General features: G+C 41.9%; 1 protein-coding gene across 1 annotated transcript; it reads right to left on the bottom strand.

The window, feature by feature from the left end:
* Positions 1 to 3486: 3486 nt before the first annotated feature.
* Positions 3487 to 11811, bottom strand: PDCL3 (phosducin like 3). The gene is made up of 6 exons (XM_090281810.1): positions 11681 to 11811; positions 9640 to 9769; positions 7061 to 7151; positions 6632 to 6775; positions 5682 to 5890; positions 3487 to 3847 (listed from the first exon to the last, which is right to left on the bottom strand). The coding sequence occupies exons 1-6, from the start codon at positions 11684 to 11686 to the stop codon at positions 3705 to 3707; spliced, it is 723 nt and encodes a 240-aa protein (XP_090137936.1). The 5' UTR covers positions 11687 to 11811; the 3' UTR covers positions 3487 to 3704.
* Positions 11812 to 21504: the final 9693 nt, after the last annotated feature.

Raw genomic sequence — 21504 nt, 5'->3', positions numbered from 1 at the left:
GAAAAATTGAACCAAGAATTAAAAATAAGCATGATACAGTACTTAAGGAGATATGGCAAGATATTAGGAAAATGAAGCAAGAAATCATAAGAAAACAAAAGATAATATTAGTATAAAATATACCATAAAAAGACAATAGATAGAATAGGTAGGTGAAGGTCTATTAATGAGTTGGAAGAACAGATTGAAGATTTATTTCAGAATTCAGTAAAGAAGAATATATATATATATATACACATATACATATTTTAAAAGATAAAACTAATGAAATAAAAAATAGAGATATTTAGGCCATAACTAGAAATGTTAATATTTTGGAAACTGAAATGTAGAAATATTTGAAGAATATGGACAAAAATAATGAGCCAAACTCACAATTTTAAAAATGAATAAGTAATTCTTGAAAGGTTTTACGAGGCATCAGTATCATCTAAAACAACATCAAAATTGAATGTACTTCGCTTACTTTCTTCTACAGCTTCATCTACTGTTCAAGCTTGGGTTATTTTAAACATTTAGTTTTTCAAGAACAGAGTAACAATATCTTCTTTCCATATTACACCAAGAAGTCAGGTTCATACACATAAGTTTCATAAACTATGTAAATAAAAACCCTTTGTTGTCTTCTGTAAACATTTAATACATTTTTAAGGTTTTAACAGCCAGCACTGTTTATTTTGTACATCAGTTCGAGAATTTATAATGCTGACATGAAGTTTTATTGTTGTTAAGGTTAAATGGTTTCTGGTGCCTCTCAGGCCCGACCCAGAACCTCCTGCCCTTCTGAGGGCTTGTCATTGCAGATGCTACCACCTCTTGCAGAAGTGGGAGCAGATGAGTTGGCTGCACTTGGTCACTGGAAGGCTGTGCCCAGAGTGCCCGCGGAAGGCGGAATTCCATAGGAGACATTCTCTGCTCTACCAGAGATGGATTGTAATTTGGGGGATTCTTCAAGAAGAGAGGATGAAAGATGGCCGACTGCAGGAGAGGGCTGTGGGGTAAGGAAACAAGTCTGGAGGTTCTAGAAACCTGAAAACACAGAGTGGATCAGAATGCTTGATTTGCATGCTGTTGAGGCTGCCCTGCCCTTTCTAACAGGGATCAAAGAGGAAAGGTCCTGGGCCCTACCCTACACAAATTAATCCTTGCTCAGATAAGAAGGGTCATTTACTTATATTTTTCAAAGAAGTTCGGAGTAACAACAACAGAGGGAAGGTCTTAGGAAGTGTGTCAGGAGGCTTCCTGCAGTTCTGGGCAGTCCATACCACAGGCTTGGACCCACCTGCTTATGGACTTTGTGTGAACAGCTTTCCCTGCCCCTCCCTCTTCTCAGTTCCCTTGGTGATATGAGCAGAATCCACAAAAAAGTGGGAAACTGAAGACAGAGGTCACACTAAACTATGGAAAATTTTGGTCAAGTGTCAATTATTTTTTAAGTATATTTTACTGATTATGCTATTACAGTAGTCCCAATTTTCCCCCCTTAGCCCCCATCTGTCCAGCAACCCCCTTCCCTCCAGCAATCCCACCTCTTTTTACACAAGATCAGTCTGCTCAGGGCGATATGGCCGAAGAGAGTCTCTCTCTTTTAAATCAAGTTCAGTCAGCATGACTAAATAGCAGCCTGGGGCCTGGGGCCCCTGTGGCCAGACGGGGCTCATAAGCCAGGTCCATTGGCCCCTGAGCTTTCATTGAGCTTAAACTAAGTGCCTTGCTCTGGCCTGGAGGTAAGATCATGTGGCAGTTTACACACTTACATAGCTCAAAGTGGCACAGCAAATATTTAGAATTACATCTGGTGTGTGCTCCATCACTGTGGACACTGCTCACCCTGTCCTAATGTCCAAACATAGTTCTGCCTTTTCCTGGGAGCTGTGTAAACTGTAGCTCTTCAGCAGATGCAGCACTCCACCTTTTCACCTTCTTTCTTCCCATAGCACTTCCATTCAATGTCCACTAACAACAGAAAACCTAAGGAAGCAGGTCTCCTATAAAACCCACAGAACCAGCATTCAAGTGATAGGATCGAGCAAGCTTGTATCAACCCTACAAAATTAAAATTAAAATTTCACAAAAAAATTCTTTAAAGATAAACCATTACACAGAGTAGCTTTTTTATCAGCAGTGCTGGTTCTTAGGTGTGTAGAAAAACAAATATTCACTAACACAGACACTTCTGACAGATTAAATAGGTCACAGTTGCTTGTCATTCTTTGAATTACAGCAAAAATAAATTTTACAGTATAATCTGAAGGAACTCTGTGCTGATTCATATTTTAAGATTCAACCCAGCATTAAATACATCACTCACCACAAATATTAGGGAATAATATTTGCCCTAATTATTTTGTTAATGCTGATTTTATAAGTGAGAAATGCTAAGAGCATTCTAGGCAGAAAAATATCTTGATGTTTTTTATTGAGATTCTGTTTAATCTACATGCATGCTTATGTTTATATCCAAAACAAAAAAATTAAGGTAGCTTTTTTCAGTAATTGAGATTAGCTGACATCTCAACAGTTTGAAAAAAAAATTATTTTAACTAGAAAATATTTAACCCAAATGGCAGTATGTAGGGGACCGCTCCTTGTGGTTTCGGGAATTGTAGCTCAAGCCATGAGACAGGGCACTGCCCCCAATCCCCCACCTCTCCCACCCCTGCCTCCCTGGGGAGGCCTTTAAGATTCAGTGGAAAACCGGAAGGTTAAGAGGCAGATAGGACTGAAGGCCACTCAGAGGGTTCCCATGGGAATTGGATTTAAAGAATGCATATTATGCTTTAGAACTTGCTCTGCTTTTCTTACCTTAGTTAACTATAAATAGTATATAGCTAAAAATGTATGAAGCCTTGCACCTGATGTTAGCATGGCATTGGGATATTTAGCACACCCTGACTGGTCACTGTGTTCTTTACATTAATATCTGTAATCAGTAACTGTCAACTGTAACCCAAGCATCTAAAAGCTTATTGATGATTCCTAAGTCTTGACCTTGTATCTCCCAAATCCCCTCCTCAAGAAAAGGCACAGGAGACAAAAGTTCTGTACTATTTTCCTCTAGAGAGATTAGCTACCTCCCATCCCTCCAGACAAAATACAGAGTCCTGGATAAATTTTTTTTCCAGCCATGGTCCTGAAACCTGTGCAGGAAAGGGAGTTTCCCACTAAGCCGGGGCGTTGGAGGCAAGACAGCCTTAGCAGTAAATTGAGATCTTTCAGTTATTGCTTTAAGAAGTGTTTGTTTTTATAAAAATTACCACCTATTTCCTCAAATAGGATAAATACTAAGATTTTTTTCCTATAAATCACTCAAGTTATTAATCCTGCTACTTTTATATAATAAACAATAATGTAACTGAGAAGTCTGCAATTTTTCCACTGTATAAATTACTGGTATTATTTTTAAAAACCCCATATTCCTTTTTATGTAGCTGTATGTGAATGAATAGTAAATAATTATATAAGTGAGTCAGAGACATTTGCCATACCAACAGTTGGTTTTTATTTTAAGAAAATGTTATTAATTGAAAGAGTTCTAAGAAATTCAATAGGATTCCCAGCAACGATATTTCTGAGATCTATGAGATTTGAAACATAATTATAAAAGACTAAGAACCAAAGGATTCATCCCTACTTTTTCCTTTTCAAAAGAATCCAGATGATTTGTGACATCAAGAAAGTTCACACGCTACCCTGGCATGGCCTCAGTCATCCTCAGAGTCACTGTTCCTCCTCATGGGGACAGAGCACCGCACTGAGGACAGCAAGGCATCTTCAACTGGTTTCTTAGGATTTTCCTCCAGGTCTGTCTTGATTGCTCCAGACTCAGACAATTTCCACTCCAACTCTAAGCGATAAAGTAAAACCAAATTACCTAAGGCAGCCTGCACTGGGCCCTAACCCTCAAGTCTATTAAGTTGTTTTTTTTGCTATGTAGAAATGACAATCAGCAACATTTGATGACAACTTAATTTTAGTATCACAATTATAAGGTAGCTAGAAGGAAAAAAATCAGACCTTGAAGAAGGAAAACAAAAATACTTTGAAACACACCCAGAAGATGAGATCAAATGAGATATTACATACATTGGGACCTAGATGGTAATTAAGAGACTAAACCCGTCTTCTAATGACTTCAGTTTCTCAGACTGCACAATTTCCCAGGAAAGAAATCAGCATGAAACATTTAAAGGAAATACATATTTTTCACAGTCCCATTGACTGTCTAATCATTAAATCTAATTTTAGTTAACAAAAGGAAATTCTTAAACCTCATGTCCAATATCTCAATCTATTAGGGTCAAAGGATAAATGTATGATGACATCCTTGAACTGATACATTTGTTCCAACTAATAATTTTTTTTTAAGTACCAGAAAATGAAGAATCAGTTACTAAAGGCTCAATTCCTATATTTCACTCTCTTATAACCAGTGAAACTCCACATCAGTGTGAGATCTTGTGAAGCAAAATCAAGTAATGTACTTTTCCACTGCAGAGAGGGTCGATGTAGAATTAAGGAACTGGATGAAAGATTCTACAACAAATAGTCCGGGTTAAAGTGATGCTCTGTTAATCAGGTACTTCCATTAAAGTCTGAAAACCAAATTTATTGAAGTTATAGTAATTTAAAGTGCTCATTGAGATGAATAACATTAGTATTTTCAGCTCTGGGTACTTCAGTTAAATGTTATGAAAATTCAACCAATTTCTTTAAAAAAAAAAAAAAATCCAAAAAACCAAACTTAAAATTTCTGATTCTTAACTCAAAAATACATTTAAATCTATACAACATCCATACATGTAAGTATGTGCATTTAATGTTATTGTTCACTCATTTGCAGTAATCATTGTTTTAGTAAGTTCACTAATCCTCAAATAGACTCGTTCTGGAAATAAAGACTGTAACTACTATTGTTCATTTTTCTTTCTCCCCTCATGGAACAGTCAAAAGACCAAAATATGCTGCAAACATGTATTTAGTTTAAAATGCTGTATGCCTTTGAACACTGGAATAATGAATAACTAATGTAACATACATGTGTATATATATGTATGTGTATATGTTTATACTTTCCCCAGTTGAATGTCTTACACAGATTTATAGAAAGTAGTATATAATCAGATTTTTAACATGCTTTTAAAACTATTAAAGTATAGTTAGGCATTATTTAAGTAAAGAAATAAGACTTTGACTTAGCAGGAAGCCCTCAGACTTCAGTCTCACACACAGTCTCTGTGTGTGTATATATATTTTTGACACCTCTATGTGTAACAGGTAAAAAGGAATAAAAAGACATCCGTCAGGAGTTAAGAGGCAGAATTAAATAACATTTTAATTTAATTTAAAAGCTACTAAGACGATCAACTGAGAAAACAGTTCTACATATATATATGCATCTGTCCTAATATGTTCATGTGAACTAAACAAAAATGATGTGATCTTGAGCTACAACTTAAAAATATTCAAATATAGGGACAAAGAACACATATTAGACATTAATATTAAATACATATATTTCAAAGTCCATTGGGGCCTCTTTGCACTGAGAATTCTTAGAGCCTGGTTGTATCTGCCCCCATTGACTGGTCTAAGATGAGAGATTAAATATGCTTCTTCCCATCTCTACCATGCACTGGCCATGTGTCATGTGCCCTGGACCATCTCAAAGAGGCCCTTACCATCTCTTGTCAGGTTCATGCCACCAAACACTAGTGGTCCAATAAACTGAGCCTTGATATCACCTTCAAGGTAAACAAATATGGTGGGCAGATTCCTATCAGGATAATTGGGTATGCAGGTTGTTGAAATGGCTTTGATAAACTTGACGTCAGGAAACTTCCTGGCAAGTCCACTCAAGTGCTGATTTATCAGGGCACAGAGGGGAATCCTATAAAATAGAAACAGGAAACAATGGTGAGTGGGAAAATCCTATAAAGCAGAAATAGAAGCAATTGTGATTCTGCATTTGTGCAAAACAAAGGTCAGCCATCTATGTAAAACCTTGCAAGTTGTTCTGCTACTCCAACCAAAAAGAATTAACATTTTTAAAAAACCTTCTAATATGTTTAGGGAAAATGTAGAACTCAAAATCCAAAATTCAATTTAATTGGACCCAACAATAAGTCAGAAAAACAGCTTCAATGTAAAAGATAATTGTTAGGCCCTTATACATGACAAAACATTCAAGATTTGAATGTGTCAAACAGGTCAGAAAACATTTCCTACTCTAAAGAAACTCCTACACAAGCTGTAGACTCTGCAGCTGAGGAAAAGCCTGGAGGTGAGAAGCCCTGGAGAACCACTGTACCACCTGCCATGGACAATCATCACAAAGGTCACACTTGCCACCTACAAGAGTGATTCATAACATGGAATTTTGAAAAGCCAGTTTCTCTAGTGGGATAATAACTTAGAAATTTATTATCAATAAAAGCCAAGACTTCATTGTCAAAGACATATGTGTTAGTCACAAATATTAATTTGAAAGTCTTAAGACAAAAATTAGGTATTAAGATTTGGGCAAATCAGCACCAAAAACAGATAAAACCCCCTACAATGTGAATTAAACCCAAGATATTCAAGATATAAATCCAAATGAGCATTTGAAGACAGAGCATAAATCACTCACCCTTGTTTGTAAAGGTGCAAGATCACCCACAAGCCCTCTCCAGCTTTGGTAACTTCCTGAACATAATCCTTTCCTGAGATCTCCAAAACTTCTCCAAATTTACTCTTCAGTTTAGTTGCTTTCCACTCAGCTAGTCTCTGCTGCCTGCACAACAGGAGGGGAGAGTCATCTCTCTCTCTCACACACTCACACACACACACACACACACACACACACACACACATTATTCAGACAGCAACCTTCATCAAGGTCCAGGCTTATTTATTTGCTGCATGGCAAAAGTCTAAGATCAGTCCACTGAAATCTGAAACATTATTATTTAATTATGGTCCTTTCCAAATGTTATCTCAGTCAAAAAGTTCTTTATTCAAAGGACACACATTTTAGTGCCACATAAAAAACCAAACAGTCCTTCTGGGTGGTACTAACCTGTACATTTCAATAGCTCGTTCATCTTCCTCATTAAATTCGTCCTCATTGTCTTCCAATTCTTCCAAAGTCATATCTTCATAAGTTTTCACTGAATGTAGTTAAGTTAGCGAAAACCAAAAATTTAAAGGATGAAGAAACATGCATTTTGTTTTTTTCCTTCACTTTTTTCATAAAGATGTGCATGCAAAGATTCCCAGCCCATCAAAGCCAGAATACAAAGTATTTAAGGTATTATCCTAATAAAAAGAAGTTGAGGGTGTTTTAAAAAGATAGAACTAGTATACTGACATCTGCAGGCTTGACTCTCTTACCTACATGCCATAGTAAAGATACGAATGAGAAGTTTCCCAAGTTTATAAAACAAACACTGCATTTGCCTGAACTCACCTGGTCTGATCATCAAGCACATACTACTGGACAGTGTATCACAGTTTTATCACTCAGGAGATGAGAGGAGACCAGTGGGTGTCCTTTCACAGCAAGCACAAGAGAAGACTATAACATCTGTACTTCGTTTTTATTGCCAAAACACTTTTGCTTCTTTCCATCAAATCAGGCTCTTGTTCCTGACATCTACCCCATCACTACAAAGAACTGCTCTTATCAACCTCAGCAATGACCTTCATTTCTTGACTGATGAGCAGCATGAAATCCCACTCATCACTGCCTCCTCTGTGAAAGACTGTCCCCTTCTCCTCCCACTGTAAGGCTGCCCTCCTTTGGACCCTTTGCTGGTTTGGCTCCTTTCCCTCTTTATCTACACCCACTCCCTTGGTGATTGCATCTCATGGCTTTAAATACTACCAATGTGCTGGCAATTCCCAAATTTATGCCACCAGCCCATATTCTCTGATTTGCAGAAAAACATACCCAAGGGCCACTTACTGTCTCTATTTGTCTAATAAAAACCTCAAAGTTACTATGTCCCAAACAGACTTCCTGATCCCACCTCCAAACCTGCAATCTCCAAGTCCAAGCCCATCTCAGCTGGGGTAACTCCATCCTTCCAGTGGCTCAAGCCCAAAGCCTTGCAGTCATCCCAGACTTATTTCTCTCATACCCCTTATAGGGTCAATCCATCAGCAAATCCTGTTGGTGCTACCTTCAAAATATGTCCCAATCTGATCACTTCTCACCACTTCCACCACCACCACCACTCTGGTCCAAGCCAATGGTACCTCTTGCCTGAATTACTGCAGTAGCTTCCAGATTAGTCTCCCTATTTCCTGCCTTGCCCCCCAATGTCCATGCTCAGGAATGCAGCAACAGTATGGTGCTGTCAACATGGAGGACATGTGTCACTCCTCTGTTGAAACTTCCAATGACTTCCAACTCATTATATAAAATTAGGGTCCTTAATTAGAAGCTGCAAGGTCCTAAATGGTCTGGCCCCTAGTTACCTCTGAACTTACTACTCCTCTCTCTTTATCATATTGGCCTTCTTGCAGATTTTCCAACATGCTTTTCACTTGCTAAAGTAGCTCAGTTCACTTCTCTCAGGTCTACCCACACGTCATTCCTAGTGATACCTCTCTGACCCTATCTAGAATTATACTCACCTCTCCTCTGAGCCTTTCAAGGCCCTTTCCCTGCCTTATTTTCCTATATTTCACTTAGATATTGTTTATTGTCTGTCTCTCACTACAATGTAAGTTCCATCAGGACAGGGACTTTTGTCTGGCCTGTGCGTGACTAAAGCCCCACTGCCTAGAACACCTGGCACTCAGCAATCATTCAATAAACACTCACTAGATAAAGGCTTTGTAAAAAATCCTTCTCTAAATTAGCTCTAACATGTAAATAGGGGACAAAAATACTGGCCTCTGTGATCAGTAGTTCTCAAATTCTGGTGTGAGTCAGAAATCCTTTGAGGCACTTGATTAAAATGCAAATTCTTAGGTCTCACCCCCAGAGAATCAGATTCAGTAGGAACTGGATTTTTTACAAACATCCTAGGGAATCTAATTCAAGTGGTACAGCTACCTTTGAGAAAATGCCTTTCTCAGACCCCATATTAAGCTTCCTCAAATTAAGGTATTTAAATATTTTCAATACAAGCACAAAGAGAATACAGTATAAGCTCAGGAGGAAGCTCAGTTGATTAGAGCATCCTCCCCAGTCAGGGCACATACGGGAATCAACCAGTGAATGCACAAAGGAGTGGAATAATAAATCAATGTTTCTCTCTCTCTCCCTCACTCTCTTTCTCCCTCTAAAATCAATGAATTTTAAAGAAAAAATAAAGAGAAGAATATAAACACTATAAACTTTGGGCAAATTTCCATGACATTATCCAAAGTGAATCACAGACCAAAAAGTCAAGTCTTCAGGGTTATCATGTGCTTATCTGATACAGACAAGAAACTGTGGCCACTGAAGTCCCCTAATTATACAGTCCAGGAAGTTGAAGGCAGACACCTTCTGTGACTTGCTTGTGGCCCCAGTGTTCATTACAGCGCTTCAATCCCTGGCTCCCTGATTCTTGCTCAGAGCATACTTCCACCAAAGCGGTTCAAGGCTTAGAAAGTTGTTTCCTATCCAGAAAGACACAGAACAGAAAATAAAAGCAAGCTAACCAACTGACTGCTGAAGGACTCGCTGTTCTTCCTCTTCTGCCTCCTTTTCCAGTTCATTCAAACTTTTCTTTGAGGGCAAGATGCCCTTTTTGCGTAAGATGTCATTCCATTCAGTGTCTGCATTGGGGTCCTAAAGCAGGGGAACCAAGGATACAGACCATGAGTACAAACTCCACTATGGAAAGTGTTATGCTGGGCAAGGGGTCAAACGGGAAAGGTGGTAGCAAGAAAAATTCAAATTATTCTGTGACCTGTTTCTGAGAAAGTGTCAAAAGACCCACAGCCCCTGTCCCATTCTTCCTGTCTTCCCCTCAGTCCCCACATCTCCCACCCCGCCACCATTGAGGAGTTAGTCTTGGGGTAAAAATCAGGATATGATGTACAGATCTGCTTCAATGCTGGGACCAAAGCTCTGACCTGGCTTTTGTCCAATATTCAACAGATATTTATTAACTATGCACTATATGTAAATTATCGCAGTAGTAGGGAAGAGTGGTGGATGCCGGACCCATCCATTTTACAGTCAAGAGGAAGAGACAGGCATTAAACAATCAAATACATAACAAACTGTGGCAAGTGCAATGACCAACAGGCTGCTGACTTAGAGAGTTACAGGGGGACTGAATTCCACAGGATGGGCAGGGATGATCCCCCAGAAGAAGTGACATCTCTGGAGGGTGAGAACAAATCAAACATGAGGAGTGAGAACTTAGGAAATTATTTTCCAGGCAGAGAGACAAGAATGTTCAAAGGGCCCAAGAGCAGCGATACTCAGTATCTGTAAGTCCTGTGGCTGCAGTAGGATCAGGAGGAGAGCCTGAGGCTTGGCTGACAAATTCTCTAATGGCCAAGCCTGAGAGAGACAGAGCTGAGACCCCATGGAATAGCTCAAAATGGCTAACAGTTAATGAATTCTATGTGCAGGATACTTTTCTAAGCCCTTGACCTGTAACTACTTAGTTAATCCTAAAAAGCCTAGTAGGGGCACAACACTTAGGAAGCCGTTGTCATGCTGGCACAAGTCAAATTTACCAGGATCAACGTCAGGATACATGTCAAAGTGGGCTCTTAGCTGCAGAACCCCGCTGCTCAAACACTAGTTTTGCATAGCTTGGCAGGGACACCGCTAACCAACCTGGTTTGAAATTTGTAATCAAGGAGTGCTGTGGAAAACAGCCCTGGAACTTCCTCATCACCATTTAAGAGGGTCTGGTTTGTGGCAGAGACACTGTTTTTGCAGAGGAACATCCTCTCCAGCCCCAACCAAACCCACACTAACTCCATTTCCCATTCTCCACTGAGCCAGAAATCAGAAATCAGAATTCCTGACCACAGCGAGTTCTAGAAGGCAGCAGAATGATCTTTGGAGGACCGTCCTGTACAACTCAGTTGTTGCAAGTCTTTGTTCATAAAAGCATCCATTTCCATTGCGTCTTCATTCATTTTCTTTCACTTTTCTTTGGGTTTTAGTCAAATTCCAGAAACAATAAAAGGGCAGTACTGTTACTAGGGGCTCCTGTTTTAAGACGGAAAGTAACTGAGGGGAAACCATCGGGCTGAGCTCTGGAAGCTGGGAGAGCCCGCCTAAACCTGAACACCAACGCGTAACTAACCCCTCCCCCAGCTCTAAGTGACGTCAGCGACGGGGGTCCCACCACTATTTTGTTATGGGACCCTCCATCTCTCCAAGCCTCAGCTTCCCGATCCGTGCAAAGGGGTCCATAACACAGATGCTCAGGTGCTCACTAAGAGAGTTAATAAGTAAGAGGTAACTCTGTCAGTTGGAATACGATCTCAAGAAGAGGTAGCCACAAACGTAGAAGATTTGGGGCTGGGCTACACCGATGTGGAGACGCCCAGCCGGCGGGACCACGCCCGCCCTTCCGCACTGCGCCGGGCCTCAATTAGCGAGCTCTCCTCCGTGCCTGTAGGGCTTGTCGCTTCCCTCTGGGACGGAGGGAACAGTCCACCGCCGGCGCGGACCCAGCGGGGCAAACGGGCGGCCGCAGCCTCCAAGCCTCGCGTCCCTCAGCTTACTCACCTGCATCTTGCTTCAATTTCTCAAGCCAGGCCCGCCACAGCGCCCGGGCCCCTCAGTTCTCTTCCTGAGCATGCGCGCAGCAGCCGCCCGCCTCCTTTCCCAGCCGGGCTTTCGCCCCGCCCGCCAGAAGTGAGCTGGGCGGAGCCATGGGGGAAGCGAGGCCTCCGAGTCTGCGCGCGCTCCTCAAGAAACCAGCGCCGCTCTCCGCACCGGGGAGACAGGAGACGCCTGTGTTCTGTCTGTGCTGAAAGTCACGTGACCAAGAGCCAACCCTGGTTAGTGCCTTATTAGGGTTGGTCTGCGGCCTTGGAGCAGTGTGCTGGGTGGAGAACGTACCAGTGGTACTGTACTTTATCTATCCAACCCTAGACCTAATTGTGCAAAAGAGGTCTAGACTCAAGAAATCAGAAATAGAAATGTTTCAGTGACGCAGTGTTACAATAAAAAATGATACAGGGTCACCTGGAGTTAAAGCTATCACTTCAGCATCGGATAAGGCAGTTCATTTATGACATATTTATTGAGGGCCTGCTTTGTATCGGGCACTATTTTAGGCTCTGCAAATATAGCAGTGATAACAGACAAAAAAAAAATGGGTGAGGGACAGTCATTTCACCTGGTTGAGCCTCAGGCGATCCATACATGCAAGAGTCCTTAGCCCTGTATGGGCACACAGGAGGCACTGAGTAAAAAATCAGCAGCGTCTGAATCGTAAAATGCAGGTGTTTGGCTCCAGGCTTCTGCCTACACAGCCCTACGAATTTGAGTTAAATCAATATTTTCCCTCAGACACCTGGGCTGGTGTTGCCAGTCTTTGAGATTTTTCGCTTCCCTCCTCCTCCTGGACAGAACCTCTAAGCCAGTGGTTCTCAACCTTCCTAATGCCGCAACCCTTTAATACAGTTCCTCATGTTGTGGTGACCCCCAACCATAACTAAAGCATAGTGATTAATCATAAAAACAATATGTAATTATGTATGTGTTTTCCGATGGTCTTATTCGACCCCTGTGAAAGGTTGAGAACCACTGCTCAAAGCCATGGAGGCTCTGATGCTGGAGCTGGAGCCTCCATGACTTACAGTGGGGAATTCACTCTTGACTGACTACCCCACCAGATCCTCCTTATAGAGCAGGAGCTGTGTGTGCGTGTTGGCGGTGAGCCAAGGTAGGTGTGGTCCTGGAAAGTGGTCCCATGCCAGGCTGCAGCCCCTCCCAAATATATCCCCACTATGGATCTTCTGTGGCACAGATCTAAAGAGGATGAGATCTGAAATTCACTGGTTGCCAAACACACCCATCTTTAGCCCTAGAAAGCTGGGCAAGATGGGAGCTGTTATTCATCTGTCCAGCCCATGATAGCATCTCTGCTGTGACACAGCTATGGTGGAAAGGGAGGTTTTACTCTTTATTGATGCTGAGAACTGCCACTTGATTACTGAGCTCATTGAAACAGTTCTTCAATAAAGCAGAGTTATGGGGAGACTGATTCAGTCTCTAGCTTCCGTACCATGGATTTTCACTGTTCCAACTAAGTTTCCATAGATTTTGTTGAACTGATGTTTCTCAACCTGTTTTAAACCCTTGATCAATCTCTAAAGATTTTGAACAGTTGTCTTTATTATTTTTCATCAGCTTAATGGGTGTCTCTCTTGGGCAATGGTTTCCCTGAACACCTCATGCTACCATTCTGGAGGTTCTGCCTGGTGTAATTTGTTACATGGCCATAGCTAACTATGTAATACAACAGCCAAGCCAATAAGCTAGAACTTAAATTAAGACAAGCAACCAGTTATATGCAGAGCAGGGAAGGCATTTCAGGCAGGAGGAACAGAAAATGCAAAAGTATGGAAGGTGGAGGCACTGAGGAAGAGTTGAGTTAGAGAAGTGGTTCTCAAAATGTGGTCCTTGCATCAGCATCATCAGCTGGGAACTTGCTAACAATGCGAATTTTGGGTGCCACTTCAGATTTACTGAATCAGAATCTCTAGTGTTGGAGTACAGCAATCTGGGTGGTCTTCAGCAAGAACTGCAGGTGTTTCTGAAGTACATTAGAGTTTGAGAACCACTGGAATATGAGTTGTTTCTCATCAACTATAGTAGCTGGGTCTTAATATGTCCAAACTCTCAATGGTTCTTCCTTCCTTCCTTCCTTCCTTCCTTCCTTCCTTCCTTCCTTCCTTCCTTCCTTCCTTCCTTCCTTCCTTTCTTTCTTTCTTTCTTTCTTTCTTTCTTTCTTTCTTTCTTTCTTTCTTTCTTATTTCTTCTTTCTTTCCTTCTTTCTTTTTCTTCCTTCCTTCCTTCCTTTCTAAGAACTGAGAGAAAAGGAGCTAATAAGTACTTCCTTTCAGTGAATGCTTTAGGACCTTAATGGGGAAAAGTTACCCAGTAGCAGTCACATGAAGGTGGTTGTGTCACAGCAAGTATATGTTCACCCTACTTTTGCTAGGAATAAGTCACCTCTGATTTTAGTCTGAATTTCATTTAGCTCCATTTTTTTTTTACTGAACCACTGTATGGTTGTCCTGAATGTGCCACCTTAAACTTTACAGGATTTTGCTCCTGTGTCTGGTTGATGGTCATAGCTGTAGAGGGCAATGTGGACATTTGGCTTCAGTGTGATTTAAAACGGAATAATTAAACTTTGGCTAAATCTAGTTAACTGGAAGAGCTAAAACTTGTCTGAGGCTGAAAGACTGAAAATAAGCACTGCCATTAACCAGGCTGGGAGGGGCAGATTCATATAAAGCCACATGAAAAATCACAGTTCACAGAGAACAGTCTTTCTCCCAAGGTCTGACTGCAACTATGAAATGCCATAACAACGCCCACTTTGAATGACCACTGCTTTCTTACTAATGATGCTCCTGGACCTGCCTTACCACACCATCTTTTACTAGGGATTCCCAAATGTTGAGCCATCCTTGCTCATGGTGGAACTCAATCCCTAGTTAGTCCCCACTTCTCATAATTCTGCCTCGGCAACTGCAGCCAATACAGCACTGATCACCACTTCCTTTGGACCTTCCTTGGATCCCTCAGCAGGAGACTTGACCTTACAGATCTCCTCCTTTTACTGAGAAGCACTTCATGGCTTCTCTGTAGTACCTCCCTCATGACATCAGGTCGATAAATCTGATTCTGTTGGACTGCAGGCTTGTCCCTGGTAGTCTTTGTCTGATTAAGCTTTAATGAAAGAAAATGGTCCCTTGTCTTGTATTTGTTTGTTTGTTTATATTTGACTTGATTACCAATTTTAGATCTCAGGTCACAGAAAGGAACCCAGAGACCTGGCCATCATGAAACTGTCAATGATTACTTCTCGTCACATTTCAAATCAGTCCCTATCTCTGCCTCCCATAATCAGTAGATGTCTTGTAAAAGACCCACACAGAGATCTAACATTATCAGTCATGAATCAAGTGGGGTAACCTTCATTTAATTGAGTTATAATCTCTAAAGTTATTGATAATACCAGCTTCCTCTACCTAAGGAACATGCACCAATAATTACAGCAAACAAGAGATAAGAGCATTGTGACTTGATTGCTGCAGTCTCTCTGAATTATTAAGCTAGTATATTACTTCAGTATCCCAAATATGGACTAGGCACTTACCTTTTTACATGTTCCTTTACCTATCCATTTACTCAGACACTTTTTGAGAGCTTTACTGTAAGCCAAACACTCTCCTGGGTCTCAGAACTTAAAATGACTTAGACATGGTTTCTGCAAATGCTTGCAGTGAGGTTGGTGAGAGAATCAGTGAGCAGCCAGAGTGAAGAAATAAAAAGCTCTGTTGATGAGAAGGTCAAGAACTCTAAGCCCAGAGTGTCAGACAGATGTCCACAGCAGCTTTGGTGCCAACCTGGATGACACAGGACATGGGGTGGAGAGGAGGACCATGAACACATGACCAGATCCCTTGAGGGAAGAGGAAATGCAGCCAGGATGTCTGTAGATGACAGCACTGAGGAAGGGTAGGATGGCTCAGCCAGAAGAAACAAGCTGCCAAGAAGTGTGGAGGTTTAGGGGAGGATGGAGAACAAGTGGCCTGGAATACTTAACTCAGTGTGTGAGATCTCTCCTCAAGGTGTCCTGGAATCCCTGGTATGCTGGACACTGAGCAGCTCTTCCAGCCCACCCCCTTCCCAGGAATTCCTCAGGAAAGAGAAAGGAAGTGGAGGTACTGCATTAAGGGAAGAGATTGCACATAAACAACAGTTTTTATCCAGGCCCAAAGGTTCAACAAGCCTAGAGGAAGAGGTGGCAGTGGAGAAGGGGGAAGCAATTGGAGACTATCTAGAAGAAAAGGATTCTAGGGAAGTATGTTCTTGTCTCTGTTTTAGTGGAGGTAGTAGCAGCTAGCAGTGAGTAAGGTGAACACATATGTGGGTAGTGAACAAGCCTGTGGCTTGAGCTGGTTTGAAGAGTCCTGACGGCTGAGACACTGGGCTGGGTTGTCAGTCTGAGCAGCTGACAGCAGTGATTGGCCTGGGTGGAGCACTCATAGCCTGGGGAAATCAGGTGCCCTGTTCAAATCCTGAGGTTGATGCAGGCAGAGGCCAGAGGTGGCTCTGAACCTCTGGAATGTTCTGGCTCCTCTGGGAGGGATCTCAACTGCATTGGATGCCTGTCCCTTCATCAGCATCATCACAAGCCATTCTTTTATTGAGTACCTACTGTATGTTCAGCATGTTTTAGGAACTGAATGTATAGCATTGATCTAGACAGTTGAGATCTATGCCCTCCTGCCCCCAGGGTGTTTTAATATCTGGAAGAGAAGACAGACATTAAATCTGGAATTGTAAGAGTAATAAGTGGTACAAGGGTAAAGTACGGGTTACTAGAGTCAAGTGTCAGGGGAAATTTACTTCATGTGGGTCAACAGAGTCCCTTCTGAGAATCCCCTCATTCAGCTGGATTAGAGAATTGTAGCCCCACAGGGTGCTCCCCCAACTCACTCTACAGTGGAAGAGGGTGGAAGAACCCATTCTTAAACAAGTCACTCACACACCCAGGATTCAGGAGAATTTCAAAGCTGTTCTTTACTTCAGATTCCAGTCATGCCTTCTCATCCTTTTAGAGAATATTCACAAGAATGTCCAGGAATAAATTCTCTCTACCATTCAACTTATTCTCTCAACCAATGTCTCTTCAATAGACATGGCCTTCACTCAGCATCACAGGACAGCTCCATGTATCTGACCCTTTTTGTAGTTACTGGGCCACAAACCCCTCCCCTCCAGACCCTCTCTCTTTCCTCTTTGGGGTAGTTTCGCCCACAGGATCCCACCTCTTCTCCTTGATCTCCTCTTGGCCTCCAGGTTCAGTAGGAAGCCATTAAATTCATCAAATTCCACTTGGATGAAGTGGGAAAGAGGACCTATTGTATCCTGCTGGTAGAGCATCTACCAGCCCCTGACAGGCTTTTGCACTATCAATGCCCTGCACCCCCCAGCATATAACAGCATTAGTACTTTGCTGAAAGAATCCCTTCCCCTTCCTCAATGCTGAGTTCTGTGTTAGTCAGCTGGTTGCCCACCAAGAACTCTTCTCCTCCTCTTCTAAATATAAGGCAGCAGGGCTGTAGTGAGACAAGGCTACCCAGGTATGAACTACATCCCCTGGGTGTGGTCCTATTGCTGATTTCTCCCCAAGGAAGGGAGGCGGTATTTGCCATTTCCAGGCCCAGGACTTAAAACATTGTGCTGGAGCACAGACTGGTGGCAACCCAGCTTTAATGATGCAGGGTATAGTGAGGCAATGATTTTCGGGGTCCTGTCCTGAACAGCTCAAAGAATAGAGGTGCTTTACTGATCTGGGTCATCTACATTGGGACTTTAAGTAATAATACAAGTCCCATTACTAAAATGTCTCTTTGTTTTTTAGCTGAGTGAGAAGGGACCCTAACTCCTGATAAAAAAAAAGGTACATTTTACAATGATGTCCATTGCTTACGTGCTGATCCAGCATAAAATTACTCTCCAGTGGCTTTCCTTCCCAAAACGTTCCTCATTCTTCTTTACCTGCTTGAAGTCATGGTGAGTTTCCCTCAGGGAATGGTGATAAATGGTAGCTCTCCCCTTGGCCACCTCTTTTTCTGAATCTGCAGCCACATGGTCTGCTGTCCAGCTGCGCAGCACCCCAGCATCTTTGTAGCTTCCCTGCAGTGAATACCTCTGCTCCTGGGCTCTGCTTTATTACAGTAATTCCCTACATTCCATTTCACCAATGTCTGGAAGACTGAGCATGTAAATAAAATAAGTCCTATGACCTTTTCCTTTAGGGTTTCTATTGCTTGTGATAATCTCTTGAGGCAAATTGATGATTTAATATGAAGCTGAAATACCAGGAGTCAGCAAAGAGATCAGAGAATTGAGCAAAAATAAAATTGCCCAGAGTGGAATTTTTCCAGCTCTCTGAAGGGGTTTGTTTGGTCCAGGCATATTTGTTCTTTCAAGTATTGAGATACACAAGATAAATACCTTCAGAAAGACTAAGAAAACCAGAGCATCTAAACATGTTGAATTGAAAAAGAACCTGGAACCACAAGCAGAGGTGAGAAAAGATCTCTGCTTCACTTCCCCCAGTTCATCCGGTTGCCCCCTCACCCCAATCAGGCACGGCCCTGCATTACTTGGTGGTGGTGACCTATTGCTTCCCTCTGTTTTTGCGCTGGTCATCTCCACCTAAAAAATCAAGGCTCAGGTGATAGGGCTTGTAGCTTTGTAACTTCATGTACAACTCAGCCATGTACCCTCATCCCATTCCACTGCTGCCCCAGCCAAAGGCTAACTGTCCCTGGGAGACAGCCTGTGCTGGTGAAGAGCCACAGATACTGGGGTCAGTTGCACCTGGGTCTGAATTGTGACGGACATTTAGTGAAAGACCTTGGGCAGGTATTGAATTTCTTTTGAGTGCCAGTTTTCTTGTGCCCTAAGTAATAGCTCTATTACAGCAGAGACTGACCAGCTGCTCACCGAATCTGCCTCTCTTCCAGGCCACACAACTAGGTTACAGTTCCAGCCTCCTTTCCAGTCAGACATGGTCATATGGCTGAGTTCTACTAGAAAGAATGGCCTGGCCCATAAAATCCTCCCTCCTGTCAGCATCTTATTTTTCCCTACACTCAGTGTCTCCAGAGGGCTTGGAGGCCCTTGAGCCCATCCTGGGCAGAGTGAGCTACAGTGTAGAAAGGAACTTGGACTCTGAATTGAACAAGTGGGCACACTTGCAGTGGACTCTGTGAGAGCTGGAAACAAAATTCTACTGTGCTGAATTGAAGCCAGGATGATTGACGTTTAGCAAGTGTGTCACTCTCATGAAATGTTGTCTCTAGGAGCCTCTGCGGCGGGTTGCAAAGATGTTGCCTGCAGCGGCATGGACATCCTGAATGCAGCTTAGAGGCATCTCCCTGGCGCCAGGCAGGAACAGCTCTTAGACTCGCACCTGCTCTCTGGTGATGACTGCATGCCCCTTGGGTTCTGCCTACTCTTTCTTGGGAGCCATGTCTTCCAAGTCAGGTGCGTGCTGCCAGCCACCGTCCTTTACAGGTCTGTGGTGCACAACGCGGGTGCTGTGCTGGGGCTCTGGGCCACAGGAGGACTCGGGACTTTGGGGTCACTGCATCACAGTTTCATTTCTAACTACATGACACTTTCCAGTCACAACACAGTCAACCTGCTCACCAGTTTTAGCATCTTCTTGGCCATTTTCTATCCAGGATGTGGTACAGCCTCCTACTTTTTGAGTCCAGAGACTCCCTCGTCTCTGCGATGGTGTCACAGGCCTCCTGAGTCTCAGAACTGCTGTGGTCATTATTTGTCCCTTTCACAGTGCATCCAGGGGCTCAATCTTGTTCATCACCAGCTGGTGTACAACAGCTGGTAGCCAAAGAATTGGGCCAGAGAGGAGACACGACTCATTCCAGCAGACAAAGTAGAGAACACCAGTGACAAAGACATCCCAGACTGTACCCCCAGTCAGCCAGGACTGGCTGCGTAGACTTGACCATCACCAATCCACTTGAGGGAGCCATAGCTTTGAAACCTAGACCCATCACTGAGGGAGCTCAGTCCCACCCACAGCCTCTGCTGCCAAGCCCCCAGCACAGTGCCTCTTGCAAACTAGGCAAGCGTTCAATGAGTGTTTAATGATGACTTCACAAACCCTTTGACACTGCGATCACCTCAGTTCCCCTGCTCTAGCCCAGTGGACTGTCAGTCCACAGCCCTAACATTTGCGAAGTCCTCCTGGGCCTGATGTGAAAGCCGACAGGAGCCAAGCAGGTGCTGTATGAATAGGAGACAAGGAGATTCACAGAGACAGACTCAGGAGGATGACTGAACACAGGGACTAGAGTCGCAGGACTGGGACTGGGGACAACCCTCACCCAACTCACAACAGGTTGGATAGGTGGGTGGTTGATGGGAAGAGATGGAGCTCCCCCCAATATCACATTAAATTCAGGGTTTTCAATTAAAAAAAAAGGAAAAGAAAAGAAAGGAAGAAAGAAAGAAAGGAAGAAAGAAAGGAAGAAAGAAAGAAAGAAAAAGAAATGTGGCCTCTACACTGATCATGGAACTTAGGGCTTTTATAGTGACATTAATCAACTCCATAAATACAAACATCATAAAAATGAAATTCTATATATATAAGCATTCACAGTTACATAACATAGTAATGTAACCTTTAAACATTTTACCAAGCTTGTTTTGTTTTGTTTTTGGTTTCTAGGAGTTTACAATGTATAGATATTGTCAATTGGGTCACCAAATTAAGTTTGAATAATCTAAGCATAACCTCTAAAAGTTAAATTGCATTCTGAGAGCCTCTACATAAATCACATTTTAAAAAAGTTTATGAAACTTTCAGTCAGTTAAATTTTGAGATATATGTAATGAAGAATTTGGGTAAAACATTATTCAGTCTCTATGAAAATAAATGTATCAACAGCATTACTTTAATTAAACCATTATTGCAGGATAGTTTATAGCGCTATAGATAAAATTTAAAGCAGAGGTTAAATTAACTCTAAAACTTAAGCCCAAACTAGCTGTTAGTGCATATATGGTATCAGTCAACTATTTAATCTATAAAATGAATCTTCCAACCTTGTAGCAACCTTCTTTTCCTAGGAAGACAACTAACTGTCCAGTTTTTATGTAGGGTGAGATTCAGGGCTAATATTATTTTGATAATACAAGGCCTCTTTGTAGGAATGGGAGGATGAGGAGGCATAATACACCATTTATCTTATCAGAGAGTTCAAAGTGGTTGTTTCATAGAAGTATCATTTCTTTACAGGTGCTTACCAAAATATGATAGCATGTACTTTAATCTGCTGATGTGAATCCATATGAAATCAACATAATTTCCCATCTCAGGCTTATGATTGCTTCCTACTGATTCAGTGGCATGTGTTACAATTTTGTTTTCTATAAACCTTTCTTTTTCTTAGTCAATATGACAATGCATAATTTTCTATGCCTGTTGTCTCCTTGAGGAGCTTACATTTTTAGACAAATGGAGAAAATCTAAAGAAGAGTATTACCAATACATAGGTGCCTTAATAAGAAATAATGAGGCAAAAAGGAATGGTGAAGTGTTCACAGAATACCACCAAATTTCTTTATACTTGAGGAAGTATCTGGGCCGAGTCTTAGAATATAGCTATTAAATTTAAAAAAAAAATCAGTTTTCCTATAAATATTTCACTGCTGAACAGTGTAAAATATTAGCTGTTTTAAGACCCAACTGAATAAATATCTGTAGAGCTATACACAATTCAGTAAAGCTTTTAAACAAACAAGATGTATTTTATTTC

The sequence above is a fragment of the Furipterus horrens genome, unplaced genomic scaffold, assembly GCF_987537825.1.
Source record: "Furipterus horrens unplaced genomic scaffold, mFurHor1.1.pri manual_scaffold_6, whole genome shotgun sequence".
NCBI lineage: Eukaryota > Metazoa > Chordata > Mammalia > Chiroptera > Furipteridae > Furipterus > Furipterus horrens.
This window is presented reverse-complemented; position numbering and strand designations above follow the sequence as displayed.